The sequence below is a fragment of the Monomorium pharaonis genome, chromosome 10 (assembly GCF_013373865.1).
Source record: "Monomorium pharaonis isolate MP-MQ-018 chromosome 10, ASM1337386v2, whole genome shotgun sequence".
In the NCBI taxonomy this organism is placed as follows: Eukaryota; Metazoa; Arthropoda; class Insecta; order Hymenoptera; family Formicidae; genus Monomorium; species Monomorium pharaonis.
Window position 1 is genome coordinate 14978820 of NC_050476.1, and position 14924 is coordinate 14993743.

The 14924-nt window shown below is 39.9% G+C and overlaps 1 protein-coding gene across 1 annotated transcript in view; it reads right to left on the reverse strand.

Annotated features, from left to right (window-relative positions):
* Nucleotides 1–11000: 11000 nt before the first annotated feature.
* LOC118647561 (protein I'm not dead yet-like) overlaps nucleotides 11001–14924 on the reverse strand; it is a 39942-nt gene continuing 36018 nt past the window's right edge. Inside the window, exon 2 of the mRNA XM_036292644.1 lies at nucleotides 11001–12037. Within this exon, the coding sequence (XP_036148537.1) occupies nucleotides 11744–12037 (294 nt within the window). The 3' untranslated portion in view covers nucleotides 11001–11743. The remainder of the gene's footprint in view (nucleotides 12038–14924) is intronic.

Consider the following 14924-nt stretch of genomic DNA (forward strand, 5'->3'; position numbering starts at 1 on the left):
CAGGGTCTAGCCGAACGATTTTTGGGGACGAAGGTATTACTATCGTACGACACTTAGCGTTATCGATTGTAAGCGCGCGCAGTCTCCGAATTCGCAACGCGAACGGGCAAATATCAGAAATTAAAGAGGAAGTTTCGCTTACGTTTACGCTTGATAACTTACAGCGTGAGATTACCGTATGTCTACTGCCGGCCTTTGCCGTTTCGTGCATTGCAGGAATGGGTTTTCTCTGAGCGTTCGGTATTGGATTAGATTTCGCGTCGCGGGGCTAGTATTTCGCGAATCGACCTTGGGAGCGTCGTTCCTTCGACCCTACCAATACTGGTGATGTTTGCGTTTACTGTCCGAGTTAACTCCCGATCAAGAAAACCAATTAAAACAATTTTTAAAAAATAAGATACCTGATGCGGTTACCGATCCCGGTGTCACTTCTCTTGCGGAACATAGAATCGACGTAGGTCAACACGCCCCTATTAAACAGCGTTGTTATTTAGTTTAGCCGAAAGTGCAGGAAGCGATTCGCGGGGAAGTTGATAAAATGTTAACAGCCGGTATTATCGAGCCGTCGTTTAGTGAGTGGTCTAATCCGATTGTCATGGTACGGAAACTAAACGGAAAGTATTGATTTTGCCTAGACTTTCGCAAAGTTAACAGCGTTTCAAAAAAGGACGCGTATCTATTGCTGAATATAAACGGTATATTGGATAAATTACGGTCAGTGCGTTATATTTCTACGATTGATCTGAGCCAGGCGTACTTTCAAATACCTTGGCGAAGAATAGTCGAGAAATTACAGCGTTTAGCATCCCCGGAAAAGGACTTTATCATTTCATAAAAATGTCATACGGATTAACCGGAGTTCCCGGGACGTTCCAGCGTCTTTTAGATAAATTAATCGGACCGGAGATGGAACCGCATGCGTTCGCGTATTTGGATGATATCGTGATTGTGACGGCTACTTTTCAGGAGCATTTAGAGTGGCTAGATCGCGTTCTAAGCAAAATCACGCCTGTCGGTCTTACGATAAATCTCGAGAAGTGCGAGTTTTGTCGCTCGCAAGTTCAATATTTAGGATTTATTTTACAACGGGACGGCCTAACTGTCTCGAAAAGGCAAAATCAATCTTTGAATATCCGGCGCCGCTTAACCTTAAACAGTTATGACGTTTTCTCGGCATGTCATTATGGTATCACCGATTTATACCACAATTCGCGACTTTAAGTGAGCCTCTGACTCGATTATTAAAGAAGGCGCAACGCTGGGAGTAGGAAGAGAAGCAGGAGCGCGTGTTCGCGCAAATCCGCGACCAATTGGTGTCCGCTCCGACTTTATCGTGTCCCGACTTTAAGATTCAGTTCGTATTGCAGACTGACGCTAGTTCCGTCGGACTTGGCGCTGTCTTGATTCAGTATATCGATGACGTGGAGATTATCGCGTTCGCGAGCCGTGCTTTGTCGGATGCCGAGAAGAAGTATTCGGTAACAGAACAAGAATGTTTAGCGGTTATATAGACCGATTCCGACCGTATTTAGAGGGTTATAAATTTACCGTAATAACCGATCACAGTAGCCTAAGATGGTTACACAATTTAAAGAATCCGACAGGCCGATTAGCTCGTTGGGCGCTGGAGCTTTTAGAATACGACTATGAGATCGTACATAGGAAAGGCGCTTTGCATCATGTGCCTGACACGTACAAGATCCCGCGAGTAATATGCGCGATAATTATTATGAGCTTGCCAACGAGGCGGTACAAGACAATGACATTAAATCGGACGAGAGCACAATTACAAAGTGATTCGCGATACCAATGCGATAAGAATATCTTAGATTTTTCGGAATGACAAATGCGCGACGGTCTACAATAGAATTAACGACAGTAACTTACGATACGATCACGCTACGAAAATACAGGTGACTCGGCTGCGGATCGGAACGCATACGCACCGTAACTGTAATACAAAACAAACAGCGAACTCACGCGGGCGGGCGAGATAGGGCGAGATAGTGATACTCCAATAATTTCGCGAGCTCGTAACTCTACTTGAATGTCGTGTTGTGAGTGCATCACACTCACATACGGCATGTTGCAAGCGATAGAAGGTGTCAAATGACGCCTCGCGCGCGGACATCGCCCGGCCTACATACTGGGCGTCGCACCGGGAAATGCACTCGGTTGTTTAAGCAATAACACCCAAATCACCTGATTTTGGGGTGGAAACCGCGTAGCCAGCACTCGCTGGCTAAGCAAGTACACTGTCCAAAGGCCAGTGACCGCAGAAGTACCTTCCCCGGTCGTAAAAACGGTGTATATAAACGCCGAGGTACAGACAACGAGCGGGCTTACTTGCATGCCATAGCGACGAATGTATGTCGCTCATTCATTTATACTTATCCCGAGTTATAGTGTTATTACGAATCAGTGTAATTAAGAGAGTAAATATACTATATCTACATTGTTACTCAACCAACGGCTACAATCTCTTACTAGACCTGATCCGAGGAGTACCGGCAGACAATCCCAAAATACCTGTGACCCTGAATCCCAAAAAGGGCCACAACAAATCTGGTGGTAGCGGTGGGATTCACTGTCGAAAAACCTAGAAGGAAAATACTCCCTAACGGACTCAGAGCCAAGGAGAGAACAGCCAAGAAAGAAAAAAGCGGAAGTCGATCAGAGCAAACAAACTCGCTGAAGATCCTGTACAACGCAGCCGAGCCGATCAGCTGATCTGCGGACCTGAGATCCAGCAAAGAAGACAGTCATCGAGCCAGAGCTCCGCCATCGGACAGCGCAACAGCGATAGCGGCGAAATCCAAGAAAACACCGACCTACTGTATCGTGACTCACCAGCCAAGCGGCAAAACGACGGACAGCATGCAGCGATATACTGCGTTAATGTAAGTCCGACAAATCTTGTAAGCAAAATAAATTATAAGCGAGCGCGTCCGACCAAACTCAAAATACGCAGGCCCCCGGTAACTTAGTTACCGACAAATAACACTAACGATTAAATAACAGTAGCGAATGTCAGGTGATAGAAACTCGCCGATACGAAACGAATCGTGGCTATTTAGCGAAGCTGCGGCGCGATCGATACATTATTTAGAACTAGATCTTGCCTGGCGAGCGGTCCAAGCCCTTCGCGAGGATCGGGATAACGTTCGTAGAGCTTTAGAATTTCCCCCCGAAGGCAATAGCGAGCTACTCGAACACGTGGTACGCGAGCGAGAATTTCCCTTCGCGAGTCTCGATTCAAGTTTATTTGACAACGCGACACGACAAGACCGCGAGATCAGACGGACTAAGCCATACATTAGCCGAACTCCGAGCCGTGTATCATCACGCGACGAATTTTCACTGACCTTGTACGATTCGGACATCTTTAACCCGGACGAAATTCTCGAGCGATACGCAATAAGTGCCAACGAACAAGCACAACCATCGGGAGCTCAGCAAACGGAAGCTCAGCAATTTATAGCCGACGCGGAGCGAGAAATCCTAGAGATGCATCAAGAAATCCGCGAAAACCTGGCCGCTAGGGCAGCACAGCCCAACGTAGCGCGAGAAAGGGACGACGACGTCCGAGACACACTGCGTACTGTCATCCAAGAAATACGCCGATTACAAACGGACATAGACGCCGTGCGAGAAACACAATTACACACGCAGCGTATTTACGATTACCGACCATCGCGACCGAGCCGAAGAGATACGACCTTTGCAGACCACGACGATGACGTTCGACACCGAAGAGGCCGCGGGACACTAACGTTAAAAGAAGCGTGCTGCATGATCCCAGAATTCGACGGGAATGCAAGCAAGTTACAAGAATTTTTAAGCGCAATGACGTATGCGGTAGAGAATATTGACCCGGCCGACGAAGTGACTCTGTTAGGAGCAATATTATGCACAAAGTTAAAAGGTCGTGCTATACTGGATTTCCATACGCGAAAAGTCCGAGATTTCGAGCAATTAAAACAGGAGCTAGAAGCGTGTTACGCTAGTAAAAAGAGCACCACGCATTTACAAATTGAATTTAATACGCTCAAACAAAGAGCTGGAGAAAATACGCGAACATACGGACTCCGAGCCGATAAGTTAACAATGGACCTGTACGAGTCCATGATAGAGGGTCGACATTACACGACCGAAAACAAATGCGCGATACTAGACATTCTACAGCAGCAGGCGCTCGAAAATTATCAAATAGGACTTAGCGATGACACGAAAGCCGTAGTCCGATCGCGCGGATATGCGACGTTGCAAGAAGCAATAGCCGCCGCTAGCGCGGAAGAGCGAATAAAAGGAACGGCCGCTAACCGGCCTAAGCCGAAATATAATACGCCCAGCGGAGAAAATTATAAAAGCAAATTGCAGTGCCGGAAATGTGGGAAACTGGGGCATCATGGCAAAGATTGCCGAAGCAGCCGGTATGCCAATCGCTTTGCGATACCGCAACCGGAGAAATCACGCGTAAACGCAGTCGACAAATTTTGCAAACACTGCAAGAAACGCGGCCACACCCGAAACGAGTGCTGGCACCTAAACGGAAAAACCGTTAATAAAACGTCAAAAAGCCCACAGAAACCACGAAATAATAATAGCAAAAAATATAGTACGCGTACCGTGTTCGTGAAGGTTCTCCGTCGAGACGAGACGTCCAAAAATTACAGAATAGATCGCTGTGGCCACCAATTCCCGCCGCACTTGCGATGCAGCGCTTGAAAGAATCTTAACAATTAGCGAAGGGACAACACACACAGAAAATACGACTTATCATGCTTTCGCGTCCGTTCCCGAGCGGGAGGATGCAGGACCTGTGTGATGTTAACGCGTAAGGGCCGATAAGGCCCTTGTGACGGACAGCAGCCTGCGGATGATCCAATAAATTTTACTAACAAATTAATTAACTCAAACTTGCATTAAAATTGAATAATATTTTATCTAAGATCACAGGATCTTAAATAATTAGACTATTGTCTAGCGTTTATATATATATTAAATATGCAAAATATTTAATACTCTACTACTAAAAATATTTAGTACTTTACTATTGAATCGATCTGAGCCAATTCTCAAGAAAATGTTTTTTTTCATACATGCTATTATTTTTATTACACGTCAAAAAGAATTGACAATTATTTTACACAACAATTTTTTAGGCAAAAATTTTTTTCAAAAGTACGTAAAATGTACATCTTTAAAACGTCCAAATATGAATGTATTTTGAACGTCCAATAATGTACGTTCTTAAAATATTTGTATTACGTCCATGAACGTTTGGATAAAATAAAGACTAAAATCGGACGTCCACTGGATGTTGTGTGCTGTCTGGGTTGATTTTTTTTTCTTATCTTCATCCCTCCTTAGATTATCGTTCCCTCCTCTTATACATACGGGACGCAATAAAGAGCACTAAAGCATACCTTTGCAATATTTATTTGTTGTGCGAGATTCTTTCTTTACGAGCCTCAAAAAAATTAATTTAATAGTATGGCAATAAATAGCGAGATTACGGAGTTGGATTCAAGAGTTTCGAGATCGTATTCTGTTCTTCGTTTCGTTTTGTCTTGTTTTGTTCGTTCGTTTTCTTTCGTTCTGTTTCATTTTGTTGTTTTCTTTGGCTATGGTGAAGGTCGCACGTAAGAGGAGTAGAGACGGTGGAGCGTCGGTGGTGGAGCGGCAGATCGCGAGCGAAATAGGAGTTCCGTTCATAAGCGTGAAGTCCAAAAGAATTCTTTGCCGTGTCGATCCTTCCTCTTGTGCGTTTGCGAGATTGTGGGTAGACCACGGAGAAAGTATGTCTTTCTCATGAAATGAGTAGCGTGCTTCCCTAATCTAGAAACCCCCACATTATTTACCGTTTATGTGTTTGCGGGCGGCGGTAATAGCCGGACGCGGCTAGAACCCCCCCCAAAATTTTTTTTAAATTTACGTCATGGTTTGATATTGGTGTGCGATTCGCGTATGGCGGGAAGAAGTTGGTGGCTGTTGACGTGTTCGTCAAAAGTCAAGATCTCCTCGGTCCTCTCCGGGGAAGAGGGAGTTGTGACGCAGGTTGCTGTCCGTTACAAGGGTTTTAATGGCCCTTACGCGTTAACATCACGCGGGCGTCCTGCCGCTCGAGAGCGGACGCGAAAGCATGATAAGTCGTATTTTCTGTGTGTTGTCCTTTCGCTAATTGTTAAGATTTTTACAAGCGCTGCATCGCGAGTGCGGCGAGAATCGGTGGCCACAGAGATCTATTTTGTCATTTTTGACGTCTCGTCTCAACGAAGATCTTTCCCGGAAGTCGCAGAGTGACGTCAAGTAACGGAGACTCTTTTCGATCGGGGGTCCGCAGGTAATACCGCCCTTATCTTGTCTACCATTTTATCGTGAGAGAATTCCGATACTGCTGCCGAATCGCGCTTTCAAGATCCAGCGAAGGCACAGGGCCGGCGTCCCGACGCGACGGGGCGACTTCAAATTCGATCCCGCACGAGTTCCGGCAAGGATAGCGACAGTTGTAATCAATGTTGCGCCCTCGTCGAGGAGAAAATAACATCCCGGTGGCGGAGGATGCGCCCGGCAAGGAGTCGGGAAATTGTCGTAGAGGAGAGCGCAAAAATTCCCGTGCACGGGGCTTAAAAATATCGACCACCGCGCTTGGATCAGTCAGCAAGTAGCATGCACGTTGCACGTCGCGCGCAAGTCGAATTTGGAAAATTGCGGCCAATAAGGGCCCGGCTTATCGGAGGCAAGGTGGGGCGCGTCACCGAGCGGCTCTCGTAGGATCTAGAATCAATCACTCGAGCTGCGGACGTTGTTTAGTATTGTGCGATCCAGGTCCCGAGCTGAGATTTTGTGTGTAAGAGGACGCAGAAACCGGTAGTCATCCCGATCCGGACGAAGCCGACGAGAGAGAGGCGACTTGGTGAGACGAGCGTCACGAAAATTGTAAAGCCATCGATTTCGCGGTCGGACGACTCGCGAGAGAGTCACGAGCTTGAGAGAGAACTTGCTACTATCTTTTCGTCTTTAGAGTCACGGATTTATTGCGACATCGTTGTCTCGCCCAATTGCGCCCGCCGAGCGGCCATCAACTCTATTGACAAATTTATTAATAACCCAGGTAGCAAAGGCAAATCATTTTGACGTCAAATTTTGGTCATATTGGTACGAATGACGTCCTATGACCAAAATGCGACCATGACATTTAAATGACGGCATATTGACGTTATTTAATGACGTCTTTATGACGTAATATTTTGGTCCTATTTCTCGCCGTCATTCCGTGACGTTATTATGACGTATTAATTCGATCCTGCTTCTCGGTTAGCAAATATAATAATTTGAATTTTATGCGTTCATTTTTTATTAATTTGTATGAACGTAATCCAACATATAAACATATAAACGAACATAAAAAAAACTATTGATTCCAAAGACTATATATATTAATCACCATCAATCTCTATATTTAGAATTATCCCACAGACAGCACACAATATTTATAAAATATTTACAAAATATTTATAATATTTATTTGAATATTTTATAAATATTTAAACAAATATTTTATAAATATTTTTGTGGTCTTAGATTTGACAGATCATAAAGATTTATCATAAATATTGTAAAAGTATTTATGAAATTATCTGGGATATAATTATAATTTATATCCCAGATATAATTATATAATTATAATTATAATTTAGCTTTATCAAAAGAACAGAACAAAAACAGATTTTTATAAGTTGTAATCGTGCTCGCGAGCGACGGTCAACTTCGCCTCCGCCCCTGGTCACGGCACTGCGCCACCCGGGTGTCGGGGCGACCGAATTTCGGTATTCCCGCTAAAAGTCGAACTTGGGCGCCAGGTACGTTGAGCGTACCACTCTTTCTATGCAAAACAGCAAATCTACGTTACGCGGTAACATATCCAGTAAAATCGCGGAAAATACGGGCACTCTTTAGACGACCGGAGCCTCGACGGCTCCGACAGTCAGCTACTCAGTCCTAAAATGGCAGAGCGGGAGGTTCGATGCGGGTGGATGGAATCGGGAAGACGAGAGAACTATCAGAACAGCGTAAATTAAACAATGAAATTAACGAATATATTTAACAACAGACGATACAAAATCGTAAGGCTCTGTCAAGCGGCGGCTAACACTCGCGCGCGCTGCAAGCAGATAATCGCTCGGAAATATATTTCGCGGCTACGGGATATTTACCGGAAGAGTTATTTTACATGCGCGGAAATTTTCCGGCTTGTCTACGCTTCACCATGCGTCGTTGGGAAACGCCGAATTCCCGAAAGAATCTCGCCAAGAGCGACCGGGACGAACAGTATGTGGAAGCCCGCGCAACACGCAACGGATTCGTGCTCTTTCGTGTGCTATAAGATCCCGCGAACGATGTGCGCAACAATTATCACCAGCTCGCCGACGAGACGATGAAAGACAAATACATTTAATTTTACGAGAGTGCAATTACACGCAAGGATTCGCGATATCAATGCGATAAGAATACCTTAGATTCTTCGGAATGACAAATGCGCGACGATTTACAATACAGTTAACGACCATAACTCGCGACACGAATATAGTACGAAAATACAATTGACTCGGCTGCGGAGTTGACTATAAAAAAACTAGTTTTCTATTAATTATTATTGACAACAAAAAAATTAATTTTTATTTTGTCAATAATTAAAATTTTATTTATAGATACATTTTGGCCCAGAAATGTGAGAAAATTTCTGACAAGATGGAATGATAAAATAAAAAAAAATGCTATTCCAGCATTATTTGCAGAAATAAGTAAATTTGTATCATCTTATGTATATCATTTCAGTTATTTCTTTAAAGTTTCTTTAAGTAATTATAGAAGAAGAAGGATGTAATGATAATGTAAGAGAAAAAAAGAAGAAATAAAAGGCGATCAAACAAGACACAATATTAATGTCTCTAGCAGTGTTCAGTAAATTAATATATTTCTTAATTAAATGATAAAGAATTACTACCTAACAAAACTTAATAAAACCAAAATTAAGTAAAAGTTAATGTATAGAATACAATTAAAGTTACATGAACATAAAAGTGACTCAATTATAAATTTTGTTGAGAATACAGTAATTTAATACTAAAGTAAAAGTTTATTTTGAAAAACATTGTTTTTATTAAATTAAGTCATTATTTATTTAAGTTAAAGTTACTGTTGTGAGCGTTTGCTCGTTTTGGGAATTCTTTCCCGTCGGTAGTTGGGATCGTTCTGCCTGAAGGGTTGGGACCCAAAGGGTGAAGGTTCGGCTCGGTGTATAAGAGAAAAGAAGACGCTTCTTATGTGCTTGTTCGCTGTCTTTATTTCTGTTTCTTGCGCTTACAATCAGCTGTGTTGATGTCACGTAACACTCGCGATAAGGTTTACGGTATGCGACGATGCTCGGTCGCTGTTATGATACTCTCCGCTCGGTCACGGCGTGGTCGCGTTTATATATTATGATATCTGGCGCAATTTCGGGGGCCAGTGACCGGGCGTCGGTAGCTTCCGTGAGGCTAAGCGTTTCGACATCGGAACGCGGTAGCCTTGCGGTTTGATTTTGCAGCGTAGGACCTATTTCTAGGGCGATACGAACTGCTTCCGAACGCGCTGTTGTAATCTCACGGAAGTTACTCGGGACTTCCGTAAGCGCGGCGGATTCTTGTGCGTCTTTCGAAAGAGGTGCTTCTTGCAACGTCTTTCGAAAGATGCGTGTCGCAATTTTAATAGATATAGTTGTAATCGGCTTACAACATTACTAAAAACTTATATATAATCGTTAAGAATATAAAATATTTTATTTATATATTAAGTTCGTGAAAATAAAGTTTATGAAATAACAAAGAAATGTTGGATTCTAGGAATAATTTAAAGATGTAAGAGAAGAAGAAAAATGTAATGATAATTTTCGGAGAAGAAAAAAAAGAAAAAGAAATAGAAAGCATTATTAAAATACAGAATAAGTATAGCAAAACCAGAGAGAAATTAAAAAGTGCTAGAAAACAAATTAAATATTTACAACAAAATCTGGATACTAATAATATAACGATCAAAAAAGATATAAAAAAGATTTTAAATGCAGATCAAATTAAATTATTACTTGGAAACTATAAAAAAGTATCGTGTATTGGTCTAACGAAATAAAGCGTTAAAATATAAATTTACGTGCGGTCGCTCAGGTTATGAGGAATTAAGTCGTGATTTACCTTTACCGTCATTAAGAACTTTAAGTCGACGATTACAATCTTACAATCTTTAAAATTTATTAGTGGAATTCTAGAGGAAATTTTCGAATTTCTTCGTTTTAAAGTTCTCTCATTTAAGAATGATTTGGATAAGTATTGTATGCTTGTTCTTGACGAAATGAACATTACTCCAAGTAACTCATTTGATACTAGTACAAATACATTTATAGGATGTGCTACTTTACCAAATAATGATGATAAGGCTGATATTGCTAGTCACGCTAGTCTTTAGGTGGTATTGCTAGTCGATGGAAACAAGTAGTAGCTTTTTTCTTACAAGGGGACCTTACGGGTCATGGGTCATCGATTTTTTTCATACTTATAGGATTTGAAGATCAGTACCCGGACTTCAATTTCCGAAAGCAATACGATGTGCATCTAAAAAAAATACTCGAGAAAATCGATTTTGAAGATTTCCGATATCTTTAAGTACAAAAAATTTCGACTTATTGTCAGAGCCGCTCGTAGCCGAGCGCACAGAGCTCTAGTTTCGTAAGCGCGGAGTCGCTGGTTCGATTCTCGCTCTAGCCATAATTTTTTTTTTAATAAGTTAATGGAGTTTTTTTAAAATCCTATATCTTAACATTTATCAAATTGAAATGCTAATGGCATAAAAATTTATGGCCGTATGGTAAACGAGACGGGTGTGCGTAAATGCATTTCTCTCTAAAAAAAGCACGCGAAAAAGTTTGTACATAAGAGATTGTTTTGTCTACTTCATTATTAAACTTTATTTTTGAACATTGTATCGTTCTTTATTATCTTTTTCTTTATTATATTATTATTCTCATACATGTATTAGTACGTATAGGTGTGTAGTAAATAAAGTTTATAGTATATAATTTTCTCTCAGTGTAATATAATGTAACACATATGAGAGGAAAGTTACAAAAATAGTTTAGTTATAGACACTAGGTTTATTTAAAAAGTAATGCATCACATTTTTTTAAGTTTATTCAACATAAATAAAATTCACATTCAGCAAAAGTACGTATGTTACATATATTACTTTTCAACAAATTCTTTATTGATATGGTCTTATTTGCCATTGCAAAACAAGAGGTTTTCTTGTAGGCTGTCCCGTAGTTATTTCTTAACAGCTCTCACAACACTTTCGCGGTCTTTAAACTTTCGCTGAATAAAATTTAAAGGCTTTGTTGAGGCTGTCAAGAGATGGTTATAGAAACAAGACTTCATATTGGGATAGCAATCACGCGAGACTACACAACAACTGAACAGAGAATTTGTAGAAAAATAACATATGTATCTTAAAATATACCCTTGCTGAATATAAATTTTATTTGTGTTAAATAAACAGTTTTCAGTAAAAAATGTAGAACATTTTTAAACAACACTAGTACTTAAAGTATTAATTTGTTGTTCTACTCGTAACAAGATTCAAAATTTTACAAAAAGAAAAATTAGACGAGGAAGTTTAGGATTTAATCTCTACGTAACTTCAATAGTTGTTCCTAGTTAATAATTATAAGGTTTGTATTATTTTCCATTGGGACACGTTTAGCCCAAGCGGGAAAATCTTTAATTCCATAAACGAAAACGCCCCATGTTGAGAAAAAAATTACTTCCACTATTAAGCTATAAATTGCAGGTGCACAGCCTCCAGTTATCAACCAATTGGTCGGAATATGTCCTGCAATTGTTATAATCGCGTTTGGTGGTGTCCCAACTGGCAAGCGGAACGAAAACGAACACATTAGTGTGGCTGGTATCATCAAATACATAGGATGTATTTCCATTGCCACGCACTGAAAAGACAAATAAATAAAAATTAAATTCAGCTCCTTTTCAGAATAAATTGACGATATTAAATTAGTCAATAGAAATTAAAATGTAAGAAAACAATATTTAAATTATCCGAGAAAACGGTTAAGGGCTTACACCACTATAGCGGCATAAAGATAAGGTACATATTCAATCATCTTTTCATGTCAAAATTTTCAATCTTAGAACAAGTACATGTATTCTTTAATATACATATTAAACTTAAAAAAAATCTTTGTAATTTTTAAAAATAATGGCGCAGGAACTATTGTAAAAAGACTCTTATTGTAAAAAGGCATCTCTTGAAGGTGTTCCGAGACTTGCAGACTACCAACTTCAATTGTTGACTTATCATCAGAAAAAATTTTCTTTTAATCTAGATTCTATTAAATTACCCAGTGAAAGATGTATGGAATTTAATAAAAAATATCGTTTTTTGAAAAAATGACAAGCATTTAACCCTTTGCGTCATGATGGATCACTGATTGTGAGTGACCCACCAAGATCTCTCTCGTTTTTAATTATTTTAACGATTTTTTAATCTTTTAAAATCGTTTTTTTGCTTTATGATAGTTCAGAATATCTTAAGGTATGTTTAAGAAATATGTATAATTAAAAATTTATATTTATTTACTTTCTATAAATAAACTGTTCGAGAATTAGTGAAGTTGTCACTAGTTCTCGCCGCGTCAGGTGGCAGCATCCATCAATCACCGAGCGCATGAATCGCGAAGCGCCGACAGCGCTCGGTAGCTGGCGGTCACTTTCAGTTACTACTTTCTAGTGCTCATGGCCCCGGCCTAGTGTGTATACGCAGCTCAGAGAGGATAGTAAATCGAGTGAAACTAGTAATTGTGAGAACTCATCGAGGATTCTAGTGCTCATTTCGTTCAGCTCATCTCAGCGACGTTCGCCGAAGGAGGAAACGTAGCAGATAACTCTGGTGCATCAACAAGGGCCTTTTCATCGCTCAGCACGCGCAAGGCGCGCCGGCGCCACGTGCTCAACACGGCTCACGGGCATCATCACATTACGGTGATAGATTAATATAATTGACTCACGCAAGTGCTCATCGGACAGAAAGTTAGCATACAGGACTCAAAGTGTATTCTAGTGTGATTAAAATGACATTCTGTGATATCGCATGACGATCGCGACAGACATCTCCGCGTTTCGCTCTGTAATTTATTAGTAAAATAAATTGTATTAATATCTGACTCCACGACGCCCTTTCTCACCCTCGTGAACATCCACAAGGCATAACCGCGAGCTCAAGCGAGTATTTCGTGAACATAAACAAATACCAAAAATTTGCTGCTTTTTAGAAAGAAGTTTATTTTCTCTTAGAAAAGAGCGCTAATTTCTACAAAATTCTACACTTGGAGGTATTTGATCGCTGATTACGAATCCGTTATCAGATTTTTGAAAATGGTGGATATAATATCCCAGACAGCACATGTAGATTATGAGAACGATAATAGGATATTGCGAAAGTATATTGCAATATTCGTATAATATTAGAGATACGTCTGTGATATGGCGAGTATATACTCATAACGTACTATGTCCGCGTTGCCTTATCCCATAGAATTTCGCTGGCAGTTTATGAGAATATACCGAATATATCTTAAGAATGTTATACGTATGTCTAAAGTATATCTTCAGTATATTCACAATATGTCTACAGTATGTTCACATTATATGGGCTCATGCATAATGAGAGGAATAAGGAACAAGGAATTAAACATACAGAATTAGCAAGAAGAAATAAGAAGAGGAATTAATCATTTCGCACATCAGGAAGCTATCGCAAAAAATGAAGCGTAATATCTGTTGAATACGCTGGGGTGCTTTGGGAAATTATGCTCAGATAATTGTAGGTTATAACCTAAATAATATATGTATATATACAATATATATATATTATTATAGTTTACGTTACTATATTATATCTTATGTACATACCAGAGTTATCTGGGCGTAATTCCTGAGAAAACCACGTTGTCCGTGAGTTCGTGTTCGCACGTTCACACCCTACACTTCACCACGTGTCTGCATCACACGGCAGACGAAAATGCGTAACGTTACAGATCATAAATAGCGTTGACATGATTCACTTTCGATATTACGCGGATATTTTGGAAATATGTGATAGATATACATGAGATATATCATAGGATATTTTACGGATGTTTTGAGTATATTAGATATAATCTCAGTATATTCAGTAGGAGTTGCGAAGTTCAGTCGCTATATTCTAAGTTTATCTTGAGGATATATCAAAATGACATTCTACTGAGACGTTATATGAATGTTTTACGTATATTCGGTATGATCACAGTACATTACGTATGAGAGTATAATATTCGTACGATATCTGGTGCTGTCTGGGTATGGCGGACACAATATTAAAAATTTAACCAATTTCCATAAAACTTACATAACTAGGTATCTAAACTTAGTTTTATTGGGTGCTGATTACGAATCCGTTATCAAAATTTTAAAATTTAAAATGGTAGATACAATATGATGGGCGTAAAATTAAAAATTCAACTAATTTTGTACTTAGTATCTAAGTGTTTTGTCATATTAGATTCGCTATTTTTAATTTTAAAAATCTGACATTAAATTCGTAATCAGCAGCCCAAAAGACTCTTAAATACAGAGTTTTATTAAAATTCGTAAGCAAGAATAATTTGTGGCTTTTAACCTCAAAAGGTTAAAGACAGAGTAGGTTTTTAAATAAAAATGTGAAAAACGGTCATAACTTACAAAATTTTTTATTAATTGGAAAATCCATACGTGTTACGTCGCGGAATGTTGTTTTGAAGATGCTGTTAAAATTTAAAGTGAATCGAACCAAAATTGTTG